Below are 18636 nucleotides of genomic sequence, written 5' to 3' on the forward strand. Positions count from 1 at the left end.
GAAATAAGGGTAACAATGAGGCACGAGGTATACGGGTGCCTCCAGCTGATTTAGGAATGCACTCTTTTTATTTCAACCCGTAAATGGGATGGAAAAATCAGATCCTGGTGATAGAAAATAGTACAAATTATACTATTTCTACCATTTATGTGTTGCTGTCCAGGGGCGTAACTAAAGGTTCAGGGGCCCTGATGCAAAACTCGAGCTGGGGCCCCCCCTCTATCTGTACCCGTACCCGTACCCATACCTAAACCATGCTGCACAGAAACATAACTTGAAGCTTCTGGGCCCCAATGCAAAACCTGTAACAGGGCCCCCAACTATAATGCTTTATTCATAGTACTGGGCTCCCTATATGGAGAAGAGAGGCCTTATGGGCCCCCTAAGGCTCCTGGGCCCAGGTGCAACCGCATCCCCTGCTGCCGTTGCTTCAAATTGTCCTATAAGGGGCTATAACACCGGCGGAACTATTCTGCGAGGACGCTGTATTATGGAATACGCAGTACCAAGATCTACACTGACAGTTGTGATACAGAATTTCCCATCAAAATCCACATTGAGGGCTCCTGCAGACGAGCGTAGGCGCCAATGCGTTCGCTCGCGAGCAACGTATTTGTGCGGTGAGCTTTTTTTTTGCGCGCGCACAACAGCGTATATTTTTTTCAATTCTCAATAGCTGCACATTTGCGCGTGCATAAAGACTAGCAATGCGTGCTAGTAATACGTCATGCTGTCATCAGTGACCCCGCCCCCTGTAATAACCCATAAATATTAAACATGTGCAGCATGACGCTATCCTGCAGGGCTTCTGGTACGATCTGGGTTTGTGAGGGAGTAGCCGACGTTGGAGACGTCTTCTGATGAAGAGGATATTCTTTCCTTGGTTAGCTGTTGAGCAGATTTGGGCAGTCATGTGAGATGGTGGAGGATGTTCCAAGAAGGAGGAGTCGGCAGTTCGGGGTTCATCCTTTGTTGCCCCAGAGTAACGGCCTCCGCTCAGCTAAATTAGGGCTCAGTCAGACAAACGGATATTCCGCGCGGAAAAAAAACGCACTGCGTTCACCGAAAAAAATTTGCACCTACAAAAGATAGAACACGTGAGTGGCAATGGATGTGGCCATGCAGATTTTTTTCTGCACGCAGTGCATTTTTTTTCCGCGTGGAAAACGCGCGAATATCCGCTTGTCTAACTGAGCCCTTAATGAGCATCTCCATCTCAACTTGGTTGAGCTTCCAAAATAAGATGATCCTAAACAATTCCCAAAATGACTGTCGTACCTTCCCTGCAATTAACTGCAAACTTTGGAGCGTCCTGACAGGTGGTGGTGCAATTACGCCATTTTTCACGTAAGTCCATGGCGTATTTGTGCTTCCCCATGGACTTCTATGGGAACATTCATACACAAATGCGCACAAAAGTAGAGCATGTATAAACGAGTAATGTGAGCATACGGTTTGCGCAAGTGTATTTCCGCATGCGAAAACATGCACAAATACGCCGGTGTGAGAAGACCTTAGACTTGTGGATTTTGGTGCAATGTCAAATTCCACAACATTCATACATAATAATTCTGCCCATGTTAAAGCCCCCTGAGGCCAGATTCAAATGAGTGTATGCGTATTGGCGCACACATTTGCATCCTGTTTTTGTGCATCAGGCATTGCATATTTGTACGCGCAACTGCGTTTTTAACTATACTTTTTTGCGCATGCATATAGTGCATATTTGCATGTGTAATGGATTATTTGTATAATTAGTTCGATATGTTCTATTTCCCTGCACAAATGCACAGAAAAATAGAACATGCTGTACGTTTCTGTGCAACGGAATTGCGCTCACAAAATACATGTATCTGAACAATCCATTGAAAGCAATGGGTTCTATTCACTTCGTATTGCATGCGCAAATACGGTCGTGTGAAGCCGGCCTAAAGCAGCATAAAATGTAAACTCCATTTTGCAATGTTCATGAAGAGTAAGGCTGGCTTCACGCGGGCGCTAAAATCACTGAGAGTCGCGGCGGAGATTTCCTGCACCCCCAAGGTAATGCGAGGCTGTTTTCGCATGAAAACGTCTCGCATCTTCGGGGATTTCCCATAGATGGTGATGAGGGCGATATGGGGCCGTGAGTCAAGTCCCGATATCACCCTCGCCCATGTGAATTTACCCTTAGGCCACTCTCTCAAATGCGCTTTCTACTGCGATTACCACAGGTACAATGCTAATCGCGGTACAATGATCCCACTTTGCCGCTTTTTTCGAATGCTGTTTGTCCTTTTTTGCTGCGTTTTCACACTTTTTAACGCATCTCATCACCCATCAGAATAATAGGATGCATTAGAAATGCTGCTGAAAGCCAATATAAATCGCGGTAAAACGCCGTAATAAAAATCGTGGCGTTTTACCAACGCCGTGTGGCCTTAAAGGGTTTGTTCCACAGTCTCCGACCATTGGGGTTCTGACCAGTGGGACTCCAAACCAATCATGGGGACAGAGATCCTGGGTGTTCTCACATGAACGAAGCAGCAGTCAGGGGTGCAAACTGCCATCCCATACATCTCTATGGGACTGCCGGAGATAGCCATGCGCTCAGCTAGAACCAGCAATCCCATAGAGATGAATGAAGCAGCAGCATGCATGCATGACCAGCACTCCATTCATACCGGGAGACTTGGGACCCTCATTTTTGTAAATAGGTGATAAGTATTGATGAGCGAGCATACTCGCTAAGGGCAATTGCTCGAGCGAGCATTGCCCTTAGCGAGTACCTGCCCGCTCGAGAAAAAAGGTTCGGGTGCCGGCGGCGGGCAGGGAGCCTCGGAGGAGATCGGGATGGAACGGAGGGGAGATCTCTCTTTCCCTCTCTCCCCCCCCCCCCCCCCCCCCCCCGCTCCCCCTGCTCACTGCCGCAACCCACCTGTCACCCGCGCCGGCAGCCGAACCTTTTCTCTCGAGCGGGCAGGTACTCGCTAAGGGCAATGTTCGCTCGAGCAATTGCCCTTAGCGAGTATGCTCGCTTATCTCTAGTGATAAGTTATTTTTGTGAGACAGACCACCTTCAAAGGGGTATTCCCATTTTACAAAGTATGATATACTATGGGTTAGTGATTGGTGGAGGTCCAACCACCCACTGATCCTGAAAGAGACAGCTTTTAGCACTGCACCAGCAGAACCGCGCCGCTTTTATCCATAGGCTGTGCCTGATATTGCACCTTGGACTCATTCATTTGAATAGGACTGAGCTGCAATACCAGGTACAGCCCATAGACAAGAGTGGCGCTGTTTCTCTTTCATGTCTTAGTTCTACACAGCAAACAACGTTTTCAGAATGTAGCGAATACCTGGAGAAATCAGAAGAAGTTTATTCAAAAGCAGGAAAAAAGCAAAAACTCCCTGCAGAAGTGATCCAGATGTGATTTAAATTGGTGGTCCCAGTTCTAACAACGTACTAACTGCTAAAAAAACATGCTGTCTAATTTTAGGAAATTGCAAAACAAAAGATTTAAGCGCCCTTGACACAGAATACGCACCCACAGCGCAGTACTACTACACGCACATCAATCCAATGTACTTGCCAGTTGTTGGAACAGATGGATTACAAATGAAACCATAGTCTACAACATTAGAAACCCCACGGAGCCCAGTCTACTGCTCTTGTGGAAAAGACGACATTTCGAATAATAACTGCATAAGCATTCGCACGGCAGAGCTGATCTGACTACCTAATGAAAAAGCAAAGTCTGGTGGGAGCCCAAAGTCTTAGAATCTAGATAAATAAAACACAGTAAGAACCAATTTACACTATCCTACCAAAAGTACTTGGACACCTGACCCAAAAGTAGCATTTCTTTCCATATGTTCATCCTTAGTGAGGCTCCTTTGGTCCTAATGACATTGGTAACACTGCATGGCATACTTTCCACTAACATCTGATACACTTCAGTCGGTACTTCCCTCCATTCATCCTGCAAATGGCTGGCAAGTTCTCTCAAAGGAAAAACATTGTATGGAGTGAAGAATCATACTACTCCATCTTCAAGTCCGATGAAAGTATCTTGGTGTGGAGGATGCTGGGGAACGCCTTTAACCTGAGTGTGTTCTACCAATATCTAAGTCTGCAGAGGTTCTGTGGTCTGGAGATGTTTTATGTGGCATGGTCTCGGTCCTTTGGTTGTAGTGACAAAAACCATGAGCATGGAGGTGTATCTTGATATTCTAGACAATAATGTGCTGATGGCAGTGTGGCAATACTATGGGAATGGTCAGCCATACTTCCAACAAGAAAACGCGCCTTTTCACAAATTCAACGCTGGTTTGCATTGGTTTGAGGATATGGATGTTCCACGACTTGAACCCTGTTGATCATCTTGAGACAAGATGGAACGTCGGATCGGGAAATATGAACATTGTCCATCTTCTTTGAGAGGACACACCAGATGTTTGCAGGATGAATGGAGGGAAATGCCAGCTGACGGGTATTAGGCATTAGTAGAAAGTATGCCATGGAGAGTATCTGATGTAATTTGGGGCCAATGGGGCCTCACTAAGTATTAATATATGTAAACAATTACTACTTTTGATTCTTGCTCTAGCTCTCAATTGCTTTTTACAAGATATTGTGTTTTCGACAATAAAATTTAAGGCACCACCTCGCTTAGGAGTGATATACATGCTACAGTACTCTGACTCCCAGTGGGCAAGTCCACCTCCAAGACTGTTTTACCACCATACATTCAGCCACCAGCTATGACTTGATATAATCCCAAGGACATATAATAGCAGTGCTAAAATGAGAAAAAGTATCAGTGCATACAAAAACATACATCAACACTATCTGTAATAGAAATACGTTGCTCCCTAACAATGTATATAGAAAGGGGCAGCGGGACAAAACATTCCCAGAATTTATGGGGGGGGGGGGGGAGGAAGCAACCCGATATTGGGGGAGAATTAGATGGCCTCTGTGGTGTAGATGGAGGCTTTGTTCTTGTTGAGCCGACTCCTGGATAATGCCAATATCACAGGGGGGCTTAGAATTAAAGGGTCTCAATCCATTTGCTACCCACTCAAACCAATAGAATGCAGAAGGAGGGGAAAAGGGAAGTCAGGCTTCCAGACCTAAGGCTACCATGGAAGGGGTCCCATCAGGTAGGGCTTGTCTTACTAACCTGTTGGGCTAGCTTCATGCCTACTGGTGCATCAGGACCATTGAAAGATGATAAGGGTGAATGTAACACAAAAACTACACCAATGCTCGTTGAGGACCATGAATATGGTCATTTGGATGCTTCCTCGAAACTTGTAGGCATTAATCTACTATAAATACTTTCAAATAGTTTGGTTTTATTCTTCTAATTTTCTAACCTTGCTAGAAGAGGGATCACTACGAGATATCAGCAAGATTGTGTTGCAACCAACTGTTGATGTTTCTTGGGAACAGTAGATATGTGCAGGTGTGGAAACAAGTGACCCAAATGTCTACAGGATCCTCAAGACATTTCCTATGTAAGGAACATATGGCCCAAAACAGTCATATCTGGTGAGATGGATGGTCTGGCTAGGTTAATGTGATAATTTGTGGCATGGTTGGACCCTATTTTCTGTAGGTTCTTCCTGAAAGGTCTGATTGTTGCTCATAGGCTTATCCTTCAACTAAGCTTTAATGGTTTTGTAATGAGCCATAGATTGGTTTGTAGGATTTACCCAGGAACTCTTAAGATTCTACTCTAAAATGAAGCATCTCAGGTACTTTTTATAGTCAGAGGCTCATAATTTTAAGCAGTCCTGACAATATTGATTATCCTCGTTTATCTGTGTCAAATATTGGATAATTTGATGTATCTTAATAAAAATGTGTTTAGAAGATTCCCAGGTGTTTTATTCAAAGATTTGATTGATTTTTCAATTAAAGATGCAAAATACAATACTAATGTTTCGTTATTAAACACAGAGTACCTGAGAGTAGAAAACACTCTAAACATACAAACAATAATTAGTGAATATTGGCGAGGAAGGCTCTCAGCTTAACTGGGCTGATTATGAAAAGGGGGAAGGAAAGCAAAAAGGCAGAACTGGGTATGGGAAAGAGCTAGGGTATCACGATGTAGCAGTGCTACCCACGATGTAGAGTAACATTGGAAAGTTATGTGCCATACCGTGGATTCTAGACTAAAGTGGACAACCCTGGGACACATCCACCAAATGTAAAGCATTGTTCCGGGGTCTGAACACCCAAGAAAGAGGGTAATTAGATGCATAAAGAGTGATCGGACACCAAGTGCCATCTCATAAGCACCTTGTAATCTGGTTCTGGATGGAGTATTCCCATCTTGGCAAGCTATTCCCTGTCCATTGGACTCTCCGATCGGTGATATTCCAACTACTGGAATCTCCACCAATCCAGATATCAATATCATCCCTAGTGCATTACTGAAAATTGAAATCGGTGGCCATGCACGCCCATTCACTTCGATAGGAACTGCTGAAGATTGCTGATTTCAGGCACTCGTCAATCCGTCTATCCCATTCATTTCAGTGGGACTGCCGAAGATTGCAGAGAGCGCTTCAACTTGGCTATCTCTGGCGGTCCCAGTGAAGTGATAGGCAGTAGGGTGTGACCACCACTGTTAAAATTTCAAGATGAGCCTGGGGTGAGTTCTCTGGATTGGTGAGAATCCCAGTCATGACACCCCACCGATCAGCCAGTTTTCCCCTACTAACTTGCCGAGATGGGAATACCCCTTTTATAGAACATTTGTAAATCATTAGTCATATTTTGTTCCAACTAAGGGGTCCTTGTTTTGCCCTCCCAGATAACTTTTTCAATATTTTACCCATCTTACAGCTGCTTCTAATCAGTTCAATAAGATTTTATTATCCAACTGTTGCTTGTTCCTACTCTGAAATTAGATTAAAAACTTCTTACTTCTTTGTCTTTCTGTCTTAGACTTGGACAACCCAACTGACCTAATGGTCTCAGGCTCCACCGACAAGACCATCTCTCTAACCTGGACCAAAGCTCAGGGCCCGATTGACCACTATCGCATTTCTTTCACCCCCTCATCTGGAATGGCTTCCGAAATCACAGTTCCCCCTGAAATCTTTCAGTATGACCTCACAGACCTTGACCCAGGAACCGAATACACTATTACTATCATCGCAGAAAGGGGGCGACAGCAGAGCCGAGAGACTACGGTGGATGCTTATACAGGTATCATTCTAGTTCTTATGTCTCCATAATGCAGATTATTGTGTTTTATGTTCTTTTCTAATATGGTTCTATCATTTCCCCTGCATACCATTCCAACCGTAAACCTCCTCCCATATTCCACCTGGATAGAGCCTCAGTGATTTGTTTTACGGCTACATCACAGCTAAACAAATTAGGTCATAAATTTTACTTAAAGATCGCCGCATATTTGTAACAATAAAATAAGTAAAGCCAATTATTTATAGGAGCCTATTCATTATGCTGACAATGACTGGACTTGCATGGCGGCGTATCTATTAATTAATTATCCCTTGTCCAGGAGAAAACAATGTTTTAGACTTAAATTGTTTCTGGCGTTTCTAGACAATATGCAAATCATGTATGCTAATACAGGCAGACTCCTTTCTCTGCTCTTTCAAACTGTTTTTTGGTCTTTCACTTATTAAATATACTGCAAATGGTTGTTGTTCCATTGTGGACCGAAAATGATTGGAACTCATGAGATTTAAAGTGACAAAGGCAAAAACAAAATCAAATTCCGCATTGTTCCAAAGAGTTTTATAATTGGTAATTGGTGAAATACCTTTATGGAATAACACAATAATGTAGGATTAGAACTATGACAACAAAGAAATATAGCAAGAGACATTTAAGAGTGTGTGACCACAATGCAAAAGAGTATTGTGATGTCATCAAGGGCTAATGTACCATAGAATGAGAGAATCGGTGCAAAAATGTTGGGATATGCCGTAACTTATTTTATTGAAATAAGCACAACCTGACTTCTCTTTTATTGTTTAAAACAAACAAATAATACATTTTGGGGATGAAGCCCCCTCCTCAGATACGATAGGTGGTACACAAGTTTGGCAAATTAGGCAAGCTTTGTTGTACCCAATGAAAAAGAGAACCAAGAAGAAGAGACACAAGGAGGATCAGGGAATGCTGGACAAATGAAGCCAGCAGGAGGATGTTTTGTTGCAGCTCCGTACATTGTGCAGTGGCCCGGGTTAGTACTGCAGGTTGTGTCCTATCAAAATGAAACTCAACCTGCAGTACCAGTCCTGTCCACTGTTCATTGTACGGAGCTGCAGCAAAACAGCTAGAAATGGGACAACCCCTTTAAGGAGAAGCTTTATTTGGCAACATTTTTCGGCATTGGATTAATGTCTTCTTCTGTCTTCCAATGTTGAAACACGTTGCTCCATAAAGCTTCTCCTGTTACTGGCTTCTCCTGTGTCCTGCTACTGCCTTCATCTATCTAGGGTCCTCTTTGTTTCTTTTCTCCTTTGTTCTACAAACAGTGATCCTTGCATCCTGCAGACGGAGGTGGTTGCAATTGAGAGGTCTTGTGGCGTGTTGTGTCCCAAGCCCAACTATGTGAGAGTGTCACTGCTCGTACTCCTGTATTCCCTTAGCATCATATACACTGAAGTGCTGTTTTCTTTGAACTTACAGATATAGTAAAAAGACAAGTCGGGTTTTTCTTCAATTCTATGCTTATTTCAACAAAAAGGTTGCGTCATGTCCCAACATTTTTGCACCTCTTCTCACATTCCTCGCATTCAGTATCTCGACCACTTCTTTTAAGTTAATGGCGTTTTCTGGGTCGGCAGCACTTGTACTTGAACTTTTTCGGAGTAGCTCTGCCTCGTTTTTGCACTCCTTATGCACAATAGAGGTAGACCATGTGAGTGCAGTACGGACCTTGGAAAGATGGTGCCCAGCTCGGGTTGGTCCCATTGTTTGCTATTGAGTAACAAGAAGCTGTGCATAGCTCTCTTCTCCAGTGAAAATGAATTAAATTTGTGGCAGGGATGGATATTGGCCCGAGTGTCGAATACCTTCTATCCTGAGTGGCGAAACTAGACAACATAATGAAGGCCCATTTTGATTTATAGACCCAGCAAGGCAGAATCTAGCATTCCACTTTTATGACTACAAGCGACATTTGGCCTTTGGTTATAAGGCCCAGACTTATACTCTGGTCAGGCATTTATATGGTAATGGGGAGGGATGTGAGAGGCATTTACATGTATAGGCCTCCATACATATTATGGAAAAGTCTTCAAAAACAGAATTTTCAGGAGGACCTGATGAATTATCGTACTTGTATGGGGCCTTTCCCAGTTTTCTTCGACTGATGATATTGGGTGGAAGAAAGATGAGAAACGTTCAATTTTAACACCCCATCCTTTTGTTCTCCCTGCAGATAGGCCACCACCAGAGGTGTTTGTCAGAGGCTTACTCCTCTATACCCTTGAAAACACATGAATGCTTGTCCCTTTGGAGTGTTGATGTGAATGGAGGAATTGGGAGAAATAGCTGTTGGCCAAATGAGTATTTATGTGTAGAATGGAATTGGGAAACCTTTAGTTAACCAAACATCACATTAGGCTACAAATGAAGTCAACAGGCACATAACAACTTGACCACAAAACCTATAGTCTTAAACGGCTTCTCTCGCAAAGACTATTGTTTTCTTAAAAGGCTTTTCCAGGCATTTGCTACTAATGACCTATCCTCAAGGTAAATCATCAGTAGTTGATCAGGATCCCACCAATCAGCTGATCGTTAGGCCACTGTCAGTGTAGCTGAGCAGGATGTCTATATTGGAATTGGAAATAGAAGTGTAATGAAAGGCTTTGCACCCATTGAAATCAATGGAAGCATTACCTTCCATGACATGTATGGTTCCTCATTGCAAACAGCCTTATATTACACATTCAGCCTGCACTGACAGTGGCCTAGGATCAGTTGATCAGTGGGAATCCCAAGTGGCAGACCCCCGCTGATCAACTATTGATGACTAATCCCAAGGATAGGTATCAATGGTAGATGCCCAGAAAACACCTTTATGTTAAAACTGTACTGGGATTCAACTGATCACTGTGGGTGCATCTTCAAATAACCTTAGCAATCATAATTATTGCTGGGGTAAACTTAAACTAGCCATACATTTTCTTTGCAGCAGTCAATGCAGAAAAAATGTAGCATTTCATGCCAGTTAATCAATTTTATGGTTGACCATGTAATGCTTGGACGGAATTGGTGTACCCGAGTGATAGGTATCCCCCTTTATGATGTCCACATGCCCTAAAAGGGGACATAGAAAGGAGTACTATTTATGAGATGACCCCCTTAATAAAAGTATTTAGGTTAACACACTCCTTGTGGTTCCTTCCTCTTGGATAAGAGCTCCTTGGGCTTTCTTGCCTTCTTACTTATTTGACTCAATAGTCCTCTATGGACCAAGACTGGATCATCTGCATAGCAAGTGGAAGTAGTAGTTATCCCACTATATACCTATTACCATGCTGTGGCTTGAGGGCATCCCCTCCAAAGTAGTGCATCTCTTGTGGTTCAGGTGACGTCACACTACAATGTATGGTATTAACCTATAGAGTGCTATGCTCTCTTTTTCCAAATACTTTTTCCAGTGCTAACTGGCTTGAAAATTAGACTCTCCAACCTCTTATGGTATATATTATATATAGTACATCAGCATAATAAACCTTTAGTAATGCAGATAGTGTGTATAGAAATTTGCACTTCGAACTCAGTAGCTATCAATCAACAAAGGCCTTAATCTAATTTGCGTCTTGTGCAGCTAATGAAAATATGACATTTACATCGGGTGAACCATGGGTGGTCCATGCCTAATTTAATCAGGCAGCCAGTAAATTAGTATAACATATGGAAGAGCCATCTCCAAAAAATATTAGTTGATTACTTTCACCTTTAAATGCTAAAGGTTTTGGCCTTATACAGATTAAATAGCAGGTGGCCGGCAAAGCAGTGAACATTTATTCAGTTCATCTACGAGTTTTGGGACAATGTTGACCTATACTGTTACCAAAAGCAATTGGACACCTGAGCAAGGATCAAAAGGAGTATTTATTTCCATATGTTAATACTCAGTGGATCCCCCTTTGGCCCTAATGATATTGGAGACTCTCCGTAGCATACTTTCTACTAACATCCTGCTAATGTCTGGTGAGTTCTCTCAAAGTAGATGCATCGTCCCATCTACAACTGTTCAGGAAGTGTCGTAATTGGACAGATGAGCAATGGAAGAGTGTTCTGTGGAATGACAAATTACGCTACTACATCTTCAAATCAGATGGCTGTACCCAGGTGTGGAGGATGCTGGGGAATGTCTTTTGCCTGAGTGTGTTGAGCCAACAGTTAAGTACTTCCAATATGGTCTGGGGATGTTCTACGTGGCATTGTCTTGGTCCGTTGGTTGTAGTGGCAAGAACCATAAATACAGAGGTGTACCTGACATTCTAGACAATAATGTGCTGCCAACAATGTCACAATTCTCTGGGAGTGGTCGGCCATACTTCCATCTAAGCGCTTTGTCACAAATCCAATGCTGTTTTATGTTGTTATGGATGTTCCACAATTGGACTGGCTAAACAAAGTTCCAACCTGAACCCTACTGAAGATCTTTGGGATAAACTGGAACATTGGGTCCGGAAATATGAACAGCGCCCATCTTCTCGCCAGATGATAGCTGGATTAATGGAGCAAAATACCAGCTGAAGTCTATCAGATGTTAGTAGAAAGTATGCCACGAAGAGTATCTGATGTCATTAGGGCCAAAGGAGCCCCACTGAGTATCAACATATGGAAATAAATACTACTTCTGATTCTTGCTCAGGTGTCCAATTACTTTAGTTAGGATAGTGTACAGTACATGTGCATAAAATAGTACAGCACCTGGATCCTTATGCTATCATATATGGTATTGAAGGATCTTCTGCATTGGAATATTTGTAACACTATAAGACGTGTTAGTGTTCAGTAACATACATAGAAGAGAGGGCACCTCATGACAAAGTTCAAAATGGACATCTCTTCATAGTGCCTGTTTTTATTATCCATAATAGAAGAGCCTGGTGTTTGTTTCCCTCTCTTCAACTTTTCTACATTCCTTTAGCCACTCATGCACAGGTTTGTGCCCCCCAATGGCAAACAGGATACCCTCTCATCAATGTCTCCTCAGCCGTCATGTTGGCTGTGTCTATGGTACATGCATCCTTGGAATGTTGGCCATACAGATAAGATGAATTCTGGCACAACCAGCCAACCATATAAAGAATCAGACATGTTGGATTTCAATATGTCAGATCCTTTTGTTCCCGAAGCAGATAAGCCACTGCCAGAGGTGTGTGGCAGTGACTAATTCCCCTCTTCCTATTGAGTAAACATGCACACTCGACTGACAGCTATCTAAGCCATTTGGCTACCTTAAAAGCTATGTAAACCTAATCAATATGTTTTTGGAACTGAAGACATTATGTAATTGACTTGCATAAAAAATTTCTGATTGTTTGATTTCTATGCTTGTATTGTTGTCCAAGGCATTGTAGACTGGAGGATTGAAATCTTGTCAGTTAGAGTAAATGGACTGACTCCTCGCCCCTTGTTGTGAATGTGCATGTACTGCATTTTCACTGAGCTATTATGGAGGGCTGTATGACAGTGTGGGGGATGGTGGAGGAGGACAGAGAGCACAGTAGAGAATGCTACTATTACAAAGGGCTGTAATTCACTCCTAGTGAATTTTTTGCTCTAAGGAGCAGTGAGGAGGAAGGAGACCAGCAGCTACTCAGAGAGAGGATGAGATAGCGAGATAGCTGAGTAGTATTACGTTGGCGTGGTTATGCCACACAGCCTCTGAAAGAGGAGAGGGAGGAGGAGCTGACAGACCAGCTGATCAGTGCCAGAAACTTAAATGTAAGAGAACCTGAAAATCAAGTAACCAACTGTGAGGCTTTATTAATACATGAGAAGGAAAACTCAATTCTTAAAAAGTGCATAATCTTTTTCTGCAGGTACTTAGTAAGATACGTGTGTATTGATTTTTAATGCACAAAGGTTTCTATGGCTTTTAAGTACTGTATGAGAATTACTCAATTTTATATTACAAACATGTTGCAGCTATATTTATTACTCTCTTTTATCCACAGGTTTTCGGCCAATCACACAGCTGTATTTCTCTGGAATCACAGCCTTTAGTGCCAATGTTTCGTGGACTGATCCCTCTCCACCAGCTGATAGATTCATCATCAGCTATACCCCCATAGGTGGTGATGAACCCATAGAGCTCTCACTCGATGCTAACACACGCCAAACACAGCTAACGGACCTGCTGCCAAGCACAGAGTACCTGGTTACTCTATTGCCTGTACATGGGATTTTAAGAGCAGAACTAGTCGAGGGGACAGTAACGACAGGTCAGTTAGAAGCCTTTCTCATTCTCCAAAACCCTTGTTAATATCCATGCAAAGTAATCTGCCATTAAATTATTTAATGTCTTTCTGTAATCATGTAATTTTAAGTTTAATGAGTGTCTTACTTGTATTTACTACAGGGGTGGGACCTCCTATGGATGTATTTGTGATAAACGTAACTGAGAACTCAATGACAGTGATTTGGAGACCACCACCTTCATCTTTCCACCACTACCGGCTGTCTTACCAGTCTACCAAAGGTAGAATAGATGCTGCTAGAATTCTTAAATACTACATTTAAGGTAGTAACCAGGTCATGAATGTACAATAAAGCATATTTTGCAAGTTGCTGAAGGACATTGCTCCATAGTCTTCAAATAGTGCAGGGTTACCTCAATGCTTCAGATAAAAGCCAGATCTTTTCCTATAGGTACTGTTCTGTACATTTAAAGGGACTGTCCAAGTGTGAAAAAATATAAATAAATGGCTGCAAATATGTTAAAACAATAAAAGCAGTTCATACTCACCTGCTTGTTTCCTCGGCAATCCAGCACTGTAGTCCCCCTGGACCTTCATAAATCGCTGTCACCTGTCTGTTGCAGCCAAAGACATTGTAGGCATTTGCTGTTCTCCTTGCTTCATGGTTCCCAGCATCTGAGTGGTGATGCAAGGAGAACAGCACATGACTGCTGTAGCCCCTCATTGGCTGCAGCAGTCAGGTGGAAGCTATTCATAAAGAAAAGACCAGGAAGATCGCGGGATCGGCATCACTGGATCGATGGGTAGGTAACCATGGGGTGAGTACCACTGCTTTTATTATTTTACCACATTTGAAGCCATTATTTTAACACAATTGAAAATCCAGAATACCCCAACCTTAGTGTGAGGATGTTTTTCTACTTACAAGAAAGGTGTTCCTCATGGATTTTGAGCATTTATGTGAAACATATAGATATGCTTGGTTTGCTTTCTGCAGGGAGGATGGACAGTGTGGTAATCGCTGATGATCGGACTCAATACACACTCACCAATCTCCAACCAAAGACTGAGTACAGGATCAGTCTGAGCAGTGTCTGGGGTCGTGAAGAAAGTGAAAGAATCGCCGTAGTGGCGGAGACAGGTCAGTATAGAACAAATAGGTACAATATGTCTACAACTGAAAGGGTTTGGAACTCAAGGCTGTCAATACACAAACAATGTCCCAATGCCTCGGGCTTCTTGGTAGACAAGTGTTGAAGAGCCATTGGGTATTTTATCCTACTAAAGGTCTTTGTTTGGCTTCAGAGACAGAAGTTGAAGTCCCTAGGCACCAGTCCTCACAGCAATCGTACAATATTGTTGGGAGGTAGTATACTTGTCCATCACTGCAGCAATAAAACCATTTTTCATAAATGATATTAAAACCCAACTTATTCCAATATAAACAACACTGATGGCAAAACATTGGGACATTTTTCATTGCCCATTAGTGACAATATATGTAATTCGTATTGATTTTAGTTACAGTTTGTAGACCAATTTCAAACCTTGTAGATGTAGCTTTAATTCCACATGTAGTGCCAGATATATATAAAATGAATAAATATACTAGCAAGTCCCCACAATTGCCCTAAATCCCATCCCTACCTAACTGCGGGGATATTGCCCTGAAAAGGACGGATCCGCTCAATGATGGCTGTAGTGATGTTCCTGGGCACCAATGCAAAGTCTGCAACAGGTCCCCCTACAATGTGTCCTTTAAAATACGGATGGCCTCTTAGGTGGCCCCTTTAGGCACCAGTATGTTGGTGTAAAAGTACCTAAAGTTCCTTAATAGTTCCAAAACTGTGTCACATGGTATTGAGTCTTCCTCCCGTTTTTCATTGTTGGTGATGTGACTGTAAGGGACTGGCTGACTGCCTCATTTCAATAACTAAGCCAGTCCCTTTCTGTGTCACGGGCTGCATTAGTTATTGAAATAAGTCAGTCAGTCCACTACGATGACATCATCAACACTGTGGTCCAACACTGGAACACACAACATTACCCTGTATCAGAACTGGTCCATAAGTGGAGGTGTCAGTACTATACGAACTAAACAGGATTGCTTTAAGGGGTTGTCCTATTTCTAGCTGTTTTGGTGCTAGAAACAGACAGCTCCATGCATTGTATAGTGGCCTGGATTGGTACTGCAAGTCTCATTCACTTCAATACGACTCAGCCTGCAGCATCAACTGACGCCAATGAGCAATGTACTGAGTTATCTGTTTCCTCCACCAAAACAGCTAGAAGTGGGACAACCCCTTTAGGTTTTTCCGCTCCACAGATAACCCCTTTAGGTTACACACTAGCATAAAACTGGTTGCCCTAAATCTAATATATACACAGCTGTAATTTTTTTTCTTGAGCGGTATTTTATACTTTGTACATCTGCAGTGTTATAATTTACCATATGGACCAGAAATAATTAAACAATTCACCGTGTAATCATGTAAGAGATCTCTGATGAATTTGGTTGCGAATAACCTGAGATATTATGTTTAATTACTAAAAATCTGTTCTACGGCAACTTTTTCGAAGCAATAAACCACTTCCTCTCCAGACGCAAACTCCTGAGAAAGATTCAAGAACTTAATACCATACAGCAGGAACTGCAGATGTTCACAGCTAACGTCCTACACATTTGGCCATTGTCATGGGGTTACATGCGTAATGCAGCAGGCTGCAGGACTTGTGCAAGTGGAAGGACACACAATTAGCCGGTTTCACACAAATGTATTTGCGTAGCTCATTATGCACAAAAAATTTGCGCGTACAATATGCAATGAATAGAATCCATTCGCCGTAAAATGCGGGCATTGAAAGGCATGCATATTTGCTTTTTCGTTCACACTTGCGGATAGGAATTCCGTTTCCGCGAATGGAAGAAAAATCACAGCATGCTTTATTTTGTTGTCAATGGAGGCCATCTGACCCGCAGCCCATACACAATTTACATCGCGTATGGGCTGCGGGTACCCCTGTTATTGCTAAGCGACACCGAGTCACCGGCTGGGTCACCGGCTATGGTCACAGACAGATTCCAACCCACTCGGCCTTAGAATTGGAAAATCCAGCAATCTGAGTGACTTTAAGGGCAGCCTCTTATGAGCATAAGCAAATATACGCCCGCTATCGCCGGATGTATGCGCTATGCATGGTGCATTTTACTGTACTTTATTGCGCTGTCAAGACCACTCACATCAGTGAGGTCCCGGGAGCGCCATGTTGGAGTAGGCTAGACCGCCTACTTAGTAGGTGGGGCAGCCTACTTCTAAGCAGGTCAGCTGACTCGGGAGGCGGATCAGTTGAATCGCTAGGCCCAGGTGTTTTCGATTAGGCCCGCAAAATCTTGCACTTCACTATGTGAATTCAGGCAGCCTGTGTCCTGCACAATTGCGCAGAAAAATAAAATATATTGTATGTTTTTTCCCAAGCTTTCGGAAAAATGCCACATGTGAAGGAACCCATTGAAGTGAATGGGTTCTATATGCTGCGCCTTGCGGGTGCAGACTTTGTGGCCGCAAATGCGCTTTTGCGAGGCCACCCTAAAAAAGACGCATTCGGTGCTAGACTAGGCGTGGCCAGGATTTCACTGCCAACCTTGTGAAATTTCCTCCGCAATGGTGTCAAGGCTATACTGGGAATAGTGTGATTGAGGACAACATTCAGCTAAGGGGGATCCTGTTGACATATGTCACCGATGGAAGGGGTCAGAGGAGGATGTCAAGAATCATTTTGATGAACAGGCAGTGCACAGTGAAGCAAATTGTAGCTGAATTCAATGCTAGTGCACAAACTAACATGCCAGAATACACAGATCGTTGTTTCTTAGCACAGATGGGATATAGCAGCGGATGACAAGTCCAGGACTTTCTAAGAGAAACAGAAAGGTGCAAATCCATGGTGCGCAAGAGTTCAAAAATCGGATCATTGAGCAGTTGCAAACAGCAAAAAAAACACCCAGAAAGATAGTTAGGAGAGCACAACATTTGTGTGTCGTCGGCCCACATAAAAAGGCTCTAAGAGAGAACTGAGGGAGGTCTCATCATCCTCAACTATTGGAACACTTGGCTTTGTATCGATCAACCAACTTAAACTTTGTTACAAGTAAAAAAGTCTAAAAAAAATTTGATAGCTGAATAGAGATGAGCGAGTAGTGCCTTAGCCGAGTATCTCCCCGCTCGTCTCTAAAGATTCGGGTGCCGGCGCGAGTGACAGGTGAGTTGGGAGCGGGGGGGGGGGGGGGAGAGAGGGGGAGAGAGAGATCTCCCTCCGTTACTCCCGCTCTCCACCGCCGCTCCCCACCCCGCGCTGCCCCCCGAATCTTTAGAGACGAGCGGGGAGATACTCGGCTAAGGCACTACTCGCTCGAGTAATATGCCTTAGCGAGTATACTTGCTCATCTCTAGCCCTGCCCTATCTTATCTCCCACATATAACAACTGTGCAAGAAAGATAAGCCAAGTCCTATCTTTTCTCGTGTGTCGGAATATCCTGCAAGAATCACGCTGGTGAAAATAAAACCTTCAATGGCTGAATTCCGTCACGTTTTACGGGTGTGATTTTCTCACCTGCAGAATGATCCGAAAACATCTTAGTCTGAAAAAGCCGTAAGATAAATAAATGGTTTAGGCCGGCTTCACTCGGACGCATTTGCGCACGCAAAATTTGCAGAATAGAACCCGTTAATTTCAATAGGTTTATTTACCAGCGCGTATTTTGGGTGCGCTGTATCCTTCTGCGTATGTGCGCACCAAAGGTCCGCATTACAGTCAATGAAGCGTGCACAAATGCGTGCGCAATACGCAAGGAGACACTGAAAACACAGCATAACTGCGCTGAAAAAAGAACACACCTGGAAGCTGCCCATAGCTTCTTGGAAAGGCTTTAGGGCTCTGTCACATGCGCGTACGCATCAGTGCAACGTATTTGTGTGCATGTCTGTGCATTGTACTGTAGTTTTTTGCGCACGCAGTCCTTGATTTAAAAGGCTATTTATCCTAATGAGGTCCAGATGTCCTCTTTTTCCGGCGCAGTTGCGCAGCGTATTGGACACTTGCACTCGCATTGAGTGTGCACCTGCGCACCCCCCATAGACTTCCATAGGGACCTTTGCTGCACAAATGCGCATGTCTTATTTTTTTGTGCCCATGCAAAAACGGAA

The 18636-nt window shown here is 43.2% G+C and overlaps 1 protein-coding gene across 1 annotated transcript in view; it reads left to right on the top strand.

Moving 5' to 3' along the window:
- Nucleotides 1-18636, top strand: part of TNR (tenascin R) — a 509827-nt gene that overhangs the window by 419232 nt on the left and 71959 nt on the right. Inside the window, exons 11-14 of the mRNA XM_066597493.1 lie at nt 6947-7210; nt 13189-13455; nt 13593-13712; nt 14429-14572. Of these exons, the coding sequence (XP_066453590.1) occupies nt 6947-7210; nt 13189-13455; nt 13593-13712; nt 14429-14572 (795 nt within the window). The remainder of the gene's footprint in view (nt 1-6946; nt 7211-13188; nt 13456-13592; nt 13713-14428; nt 14573-18636) is intronic.

This window comes from Eleutherodactylus coqui, chromosome 3 (assembly GCF_035609145.1).
Source record: "Eleutherodactylus coqui strain aEleCoq1 chromosome 3, aEleCoq1.hap1, whole genome shotgun sequence".
Classification (NCBI taxonomy): Eukaryota; Metazoa; Chordata; class Amphibia; order Anura; family Eleutherodactylidae; genus Eleutherodactylus; species Eleutherodactylus coqui.